Here is a 7,361-nt window from a genome sequence, read left to right as displayed (position 1 = left end):
TGAAAAATGGAAGCCGTGAAATCCTCCCGCTTCCTCACCCTCATGTGGTCCCGCTGGGCAGAGAGACCCCCCCACCCGCCGAGAACCACCGCAGAGCTGAGTACTCCCACGCTCCACGCAGGCACGGCTAGGGACTAGCAAGCAGAGGAGGAGACTCAGACCACCAGCTCGTTGGGGCAGAGCCTGTCTCTCTGTGCACGCAGGTCCGGGGCCAGCAGCGTGTGCTTGTTTCTGAGGCCAGTGCTAAGGACTCAGGAGTCTGACAGCATGGTTAGAGGGAGGCTGCCACCGCGACACAACCCCTGGCACAGCCCGGCTCTGCAGCACCTACCAGCTTTCTCTGAGCCCGATGCCACTGCTCCTTAATGTCCTTCCGTCGTTTTTCATGTTCAAGGCGCCTCATGGTTAGTGGCTGGAGGAAGAAGGAGGAACCCCACAGTGGTTTGCAGTTAACGTTATTAGGGGTCAGAGCAAGGGGATGCTTCTCTCTTTTGTAAAAGGGCTCGGACATCGACTGCTGAGCAGTGCTGTCAAATCACTAATGCCAGTCGTGCCCAGCTACGGGGTGGGGTTGCGCTCTGGACAAAGAGTCGCAAGTTCAGTGGATGCCAAATGCGGTTTCACTTAGGACGGCTCTCAGTGAGTGCATCAGTTCAGTGGAGCTGGTGCACAGCCTCGGCTGGGCAGCTTTCTATGGGTGATCAGTGTGTGAAACCATGTCTAAACGAAAGGGAAAATATGCAGGCTCTGAGTGGGGCTGGAGGATGGTGGTTGGTTTTCCTGACCCTTGGATGGTGTCATCCAAGAGCCAGACCCTTTATCCATACACCCCAGGACGTTGGATGAGTTGCTCTGACTCCAGCTCACGTCCAATTCAGTGCAGTAAGCCAAATGTAGCACGTTTCAGGGGCCTCAGGATACATTTGAGACACTATTTTTGCTTCTTAACTAGTAACCCAGCCACATGGGTAGTCAAATTTAGGACATGATAATATAGTAAACAAGCCACACAGTAGTTCCACATATAACGTGTAATAACTTTGTGGCTAGTTTATATCAGCCCAGCTGGGCAGCACACGTGGTTTTACAAGTCCTGGAGAGGGGGCTGCTGCAGGTTCCCCATGCTGGGGATAAGTGAAAACCCTGTGTCAGCACCTGGGGTTTGGATGGGTCCCTGCACATGGGGACCCCTGCACCAGGGACGAAGCCACATTTCTACTTTAACAGACTTGGGGTGGGGAGGGCCTGTACTCAAATAGCGCTTCCTCTTTCTAAGTCAGGAACACGAATGTGCCATGTGTCCTGTGCAGACCAAAGAGCAAAACCAAGGGCTTTCTCTGCCTCTGCACCGGGGCGGGGGTACATGTGCAGTCCTCTCACCTGCAAGAAGGTATGGTTTTGCAAGGTGGCTGCAGCTTGCACTGTTGAGATGCCATACTCCATGTCCTGCTCCAGAGCCAGCGAGTAGATGGACAGGAACGGCATATACGACTAGAAAAGGAACACAGGGTCAGCACAACAGCAGCTGGGCAGAGCCCTAGGCCAGGCAAGCGCTTGCAGCTGTGTGTGGGTGGAGGAGAGTGGGAGGCATACACCACTTGGGTGCTGTGGGCTGAAGCCTGGAGCTAGATTTAAGTATCGATGCATCATCCCCTGTGAGCTGAAACAGCCGGGAAAGTCAGAAGATCTAAGCTTGACGTGCCAGACCTCGCAAGCTGAAGCATCGGTGGGGACAGCATTGTGGGTCTGCTGCATTATATAACCATGGGCAGTAACCTCTTCCCCTGCACATTGACACCACTGCATGTCTGTCCGGGGGTGCTGCAGTGGGGCATTGGAGTTTGCCAGTGGGGGAGGATGCTCAGACATTAAGAGAGGTGCGGGACTTTTCTGGGAGGGCTCAGTGTTGACCTCTGGCTTCGGCTTAGTTGGTGGCTTGGCCTAACTCCATGCCTGCTTCTGAGGGCTTCTGAAAAACCCACCCCAGCTCGTTATCGAGCCCTCCGGAGGCTGCGGATCCGTGCAGGAGGGGAAGGGAGATGTTTCTGGCTGCTGGTGTGGCCTTGCTGGGCACGGGTGGTGTGGAGACACCTACCTCCTGAGCGATGGTTTGCTTACAGCTGTTGACAATCTTCTGTAGCCCTTTGGCAAACTCCAGTTCTGGAAGAGAAAGGAAGGAAGCAACAATGGCTGTGAAACCAAGGCATGCACCCTGCCGCAGAATTGCTTTGGGGAAGACAGTACATCAGTTCTTGAAGCACTACCCAGAAATGGCAGCATGCACAGAGCCCTGCACCTGCCTTCTGTGGGCAGCTCTTTTCTAGGGCCCAGCCCCAAGCCCCTAGGAGCATGCAAAAGGACTGGCATTACAGCCCATGATGATGTTTGGGACTCGGCATGTCGGCTACCCACTCACCCAGCGTGGTCCTCTTCTCTAGGTAGTACATGAGGTCCTTCATATACTTGGAGATGTTTTTGGCATACTGGAGGGCAGCTTCAACTCCGCCCTCGCACCTCTGGAGTATGACGTCCACCTCCTCCGCAGACAGACGGCCTGTGACCCAGGGAGAAAGAGGATGACGGGACTGGAGGAGGAGCTCATTAGGGATGGTGACTGGGCTGTGCCAATGCTGGGACTTAAAGCCAGAGGTTCCTGGCTCCTCTGCTCAGGATCAGACCCATCACCACATTTGGGGTCAGGAAGGAATCTTACCCCCTGGTCAGATTGGTAAGGACTGGGGGTTGCCTTCCTCTGGAGCAGGGGCACAGCCTCTACTTGGGGTCTCATGCATGTATATTAGCCATCTTTTATAGAAGCAGGCTCTTGGCTGCCGTGGTCTACCTGTGGCAGGTTTGGGTGTGATGTCTTGTGCTGTGTCAGGGTTGGTGGTAGTTTTAACAAGCAGCTGGATGATGGATTTGTCTGGGATGGTTTGCACAGAGCTGATTGGGTTGGACTAGATATGACCTCTGCAGGTCCCTTCCAGCCCCGCTGCTCTGTGATTGCATGAGCACGTTGGTGCCATTTGAAACAAGCACAGCACGGAGGATGCTCACAGGGTGCCTGGGCTTCACTGCGTATTGCATGCTTTACCTCTGCAGCCAGCTGTGGCAGATAAGGGGGCATCTGCTTACCTGAGTCATAGTTTCCGATGCCAGGGAGCATGTCCTCTCCCCCATGCCCAGAGATCCCGTAGAGGTTCTCTATAGACTGTCGGAAAAGGAGCCCATTGGAGAAGGAGAAGAGGGGACACCCAGGAACGGGCTTGGAGGAGGGCCCCATGGGGAGTTCAGAGGGGAGCAGATGTCTGCCCAGCAACAGCTCGAGGCCCACATCAGAGCATCACTCACCTGATTCTGGTCCCAAGGAGGTATGGAGAGGAGGGTGCTGCTGTCCACCTCCCCCATGAGAAACTCCGACACCCTGGAGGGACAGGGAAGAGACGGCGAGTCAGCGCTGCTGACTACAGAGCAGAAAGCAATCCCATAGCGGTCCACGGTGCCGGCAGGGACCCCGACCCGGGGCCTGCGTCTGCCTATCGACTGGAGCTTCAGTGAGGAGGGGATCAGCCCTGGGGGATTTAGCCCCAGCGGTGAGGATGAGGATGAGCAACTCAGCCAACCAGACAGGGCTGCGGGGGATAACAGCAGACAGCGATACCTTATAGGTCCTGCCCAATGGGACCGGCCCAGCTCATTTCAGTGGCATCTCGAGTGCCCCAAGGGAAGGAACAAATCGAAATCCCTGCTGGGCGATACCTAGGAGCTTGCAACTGTGTGCGTGCATGCCTGCGTGTGTGTGCACATCTCTCTCGGGTCCTAGTACACGCCAGTTGGGAGCTGCCGGTTGTGCATGGGACGCGAGTGGAAGGACACGAGGTCTGTCTTGCAACGGGGAAGGTAAGATTTGGGGAAAGCGGGGGTGGAGATCTCCTCCCACCCGCAGGGGCCTGCGGTTCACCTACGTGCTGCTGAAGGAGACGGCAATGGTCTCCACGGCTTTCTCGAACTCCCTCTTGTCCGTCTCGTTGTTGGTTTCAAAGTGGAAGCCTGGAGATGGAAGCAAGAAAACCTCCGTGTAGCCAGAGCCTCTGGGTCTAGCGGAGGCTAGCGAGGGTCTCGGACTGATGCTGGCATTGCCAAGACTCACGGCCTGGTTTGGATGCTCTGGCTCCCAGGCCCAGCCGCTGAGCCTCTTCCACCTTGTTTGCCTGGGCAAGCAGGTGCTGCCCACAGTCTTAGGTCTGAGCACTGCTTCGGCTTGGCTGAGCTGGGGCATGATCTGGGAACCCTTTGAAATGCACCTAGATGCCCTTGTGCCGGAGCCCAGGGAGCCGCATAGTGGGGAAGGAAAGGGAAGGGCCTGGTGGGGGATGTGCATGGGGGCAGGGGAAGAGGGGATCCAGGATTGTCCTCAGTGTAGTGATCCCCCAGGGTTTATCCAGTCTAGCTGCAAATGTCTCCACTGATGGGGCTTTTACTGCTCCCCAGGGGGGCTGATTCCCCATTCAGCTCCAGCCAGGACTGCCTCGTACACAGCCCCCATTTCTCCCAAGGTGAGCTGCACTGTTACTGTCCCACGGGCCTCACCACAGGTAATAACCCTGTTGACTTGTAGCCCTGTTTTAATGCCACGTGTTTCCTGTCTTGGGCTGTCTTGAGCACTGATAGCTTTGCGATGGAAAGGGCCAAGCCAAGGCCACCACCAACCTAGGCCAGGGAGGCTGCGTTGGGCAAGGCCAAGCAGGTGGAGCGAGACCTTCTCTCCCACCCCAGACTTTGAAGTTTAACTCTAAACATTGAACGTGGGCCTGATCCCCCCCAGTTATTCATCATCCTGCCTCTTGCGCTGCCGTTGATGCCAGCGTCACGTGGCAGCGAAACACAACCCCGCCGCTCCGGTGGCACAAGTGCAGGCAGCCGCGCGGGGTGCAAAGGATGGAGACTCAAGTCTCCCGGTCCGAGGCTGGGAATCTGCCTCCATGCCCCTGGACTCGGCCAGTTTAGCTGCTGCGTGACCTCGGGGCTCTCGACATCGCCCACGTCAGCGCTTGCCGCGGTCGTGCTTGCGCAGACCCTGGCCCGTGCCGGGGCCCCTGAAACAAGCTGATCGTCAGATCTAGTTCCACCCTGCTACGGAGGTGCTTCCTGTGCCCTGCGGTTACGGTGTCCAGGAAGCGAGGGCAGTGACGCAGGGTGTTGTGCTTGCTTCTGTGGTTAAGGCAGCCCTCCCTTCCCCCTCTGCGACGGCTCTCCAAAGGCTCGGGCCCTGGCGAGGATTGCAGCCTGACACAACCGCCTCATAAACACGGGGACCTGCCAGCGCTCGGGGAGAGGACTGATTTCTTGGCAGCGGCACCCAGAAGCTCCCTCCATGCTCTTCGCTGGGCTTGGGATGAGGCCTGATGTGGCCCCGGTGACAGCCAAACAGGTGAACCCCTGTTGAACGTGCCCCACAAGGGCCCCTCCATCCTGATGGACCCACAGCGGACGGGAGCTGCTCCGGCTCCCAGCCGGGAAGCTTCGAGTCTGGAGCTCCTGCTGCAGCAGCCGCTGCTTTTATCTCGAGCCCCCCGGGGCAGTCCCAGCTGCGTCTGAGATGGCAGCTCTTAGAAATCACGCATTTTTCTCCCCTGCTTTCTGCACTGAACCAGCCCGAGCAGACCCAGCCATGCATTTCAACGGCCCCGGCTTGGCTGAGAGCTCTCGCACCTGTTGCACCCTCTGTGAGCAGCGCGTGCAGCCCCGTGGCATTTAGCAAGCTGCCCAAGCCCCAGCCCTTACCCATAAAACAGACGTTAGCATAACAATAGCACGTCCTTCGCGCTCCCCGCGCAGACTTCAGGACCTGTAACCTCTGGGTCCTGCAGGGATCTGGCTCCCTGGGTCCCGTCCTCGGCTGCCTCACAGGCTGAGCCCTCACCTGCTCACATCTACCAGGGAACGAGCACAGGAGATCTCCACCGCCCTGAACCTTTCAGTTACCGAGGGACCAACTTATCCCCGGGGGACAAACTAGGACCACTTCGGGGCTGCTCTACATGGGGGCCTTCACAGCAGGTCCCCGGGAGATCTCTGCCGGGTGGGCACCGATGGCGGATCCCATGCACCTGGGTAATCGGCTGCTTGCTGCGGATCCATCCTGTTTTCGTGTTAATCAGCACCTGGTTTCCCTAATTGTATGGACTTGCCAGCGTGGCTACTCTTCATCGTAGCTGGTGGGACATCTCTTAAGCCATGCTGGCGTTTCCTCTTGAAAGCACTAAGACAGCAGCAAGGGCAGAGGGTCTGAGGGTCCTGATTTTCAGACCTGGTTTAGGCACCTCCATCACACCAGAGAGGCAGGTGCTCAGGGCAAGGCCAGGCAGGTGGAGTGAGCCCTTCTCCCCCCACCCCAGGCTTTGAAGTTTAACCCTAAATGTTGAACACGGGCCTGATCCCCCCACTGCTTGAGGGTGGGGCCTCGAGGACCGGAGCTGAAGCCAGCTAAAGCGAACTGAACGGTTCCCGTCCTCGCAGAAAGTCATGCTGAAATGCCTGCACTGGGACCTCTGCATCACGGCCTAGTCCGGCGTCGCAGGTAATGACTCCAGGGCCCCTGGAGCTGGGCAAGGCCGACAAGCTGGGGGAGCTGGCCTTTGAGAGCAGCCTGCAGGCTCGTAGCCTGCCACGCCAGGTTGTGGCGCGTGAGAAGATGAATTGTGCTGGGAAGGGAATCCCAGGCATGTATTTGTGCCCTAGTCCCTCGAGCGCTTTCCTAGATGCCTCCCTAGAAGGCGTTGGCTCTGCCCGTATCTCTTGGCTCAGCGCAACAGGCAAGCTGAGGGCGCCGTGTCCCAAGGCTTTCCTAGCTCTAGTGATCGCAACCATGCAGGCGAGAGTCTCCAAGGCACCAGCCAGGCCCCAAAGCCCCACGGACTGTCCCTGAGAGCAGGGCCTCTGCCCACGTCCTGAGCATCTCTCCCTCCACGCTGAGCTCAATCTCATCTCACTTCTTTATATTGCAGGCATGCCCCCTCCTCGCAGGCCAGGACCCCCCGCCCCAGTGCCAGGCGCTGTACAGCAGAGCAAAGAGATGGGCCCAGCCTGAAGGAGCTTGCATTGCCCCCAGCCACGTGTGAGCAGCTCCGTGCCATTCGCTGCTCTGGATTCGCGCCAACGTGAGTGAGGGGCTACCCAGGCCTCTATAAGGGCTGCTGATCAGAGATGGGGCTGTGCCGTCTCCCTGGGCGAGTCGCTTGACCAGGCATTTCCAGGTTATTTGGGAGGGAGCTGATTATCTGCTGCTGTGACAAGTCATCTGCTTTGGGTCAAAGCAGTTGCCGCGGCGGGAGCCAGTGCAGCATCCTCCCAGGTTTGGC

The 7,361-nt window shown here is 57.8% G+C and overlaps 1 protein-coding gene across 2 annotated transcripts in view; it reads right to left on the bottom strand.

Annotated features, from left to right (window-relative positions):
* Positions 1-7,361, bottom strand: part of ARHGAP45 (Rho GTPase activating protein 45) — a 40,495-nt gene that overhangs the window by 18,329 nt on the left and 14,805 nt on the right. For both annotated transcript variants that reach the window (XM_019513534.1, XM_019513533.1), the window contains exons 4-10: positions 3,966-4,050; positions 3,352-3,424; positions 3,136-3,211; positions 2,417-2,554; positions 2,096-2,160; positions 1,381-1,491; positions 332-412 (exon numbers count right to left, since the gene is read on the bottom strand). In XM_019513534.1, the coding sequence (XP_019369079.1) occupies positions 332-412; positions 1,381-1,491; positions 2,096-2,160; positions 2,417-2,554; positions 3,136-3,211; positions 3,352-3,424; positions 3,966-4,050 (629 nt within the window). The remainder of the gene's footprint in view (positions 1-331; positions 413-1,380; positions 1,492-2,095; positions 2,161-2,416; positions 2,555-3,135; positions 3,212-3,351; positions 3,425-3,965; positions 4,051-7,361) is intronic.

Source organism: Gavialis gangeticus, unplaced genomic scaffold (genome assembly GCF_001723915.1).
Source record: "Gavialis gangeticus isolate Ggan-Ray unplaced genomic scaffold, GavGan_comp1, whole genome shotgun sequence".
Lineage (NCBI taxonomy): Eukaryota > Metazoa > Chordata > Crocodylia > Gavialidae > Gavialis > Gavialis gangeticus.
This window is presented reverse-complemented; position numbering and strand designations above follow the sequence as displayed.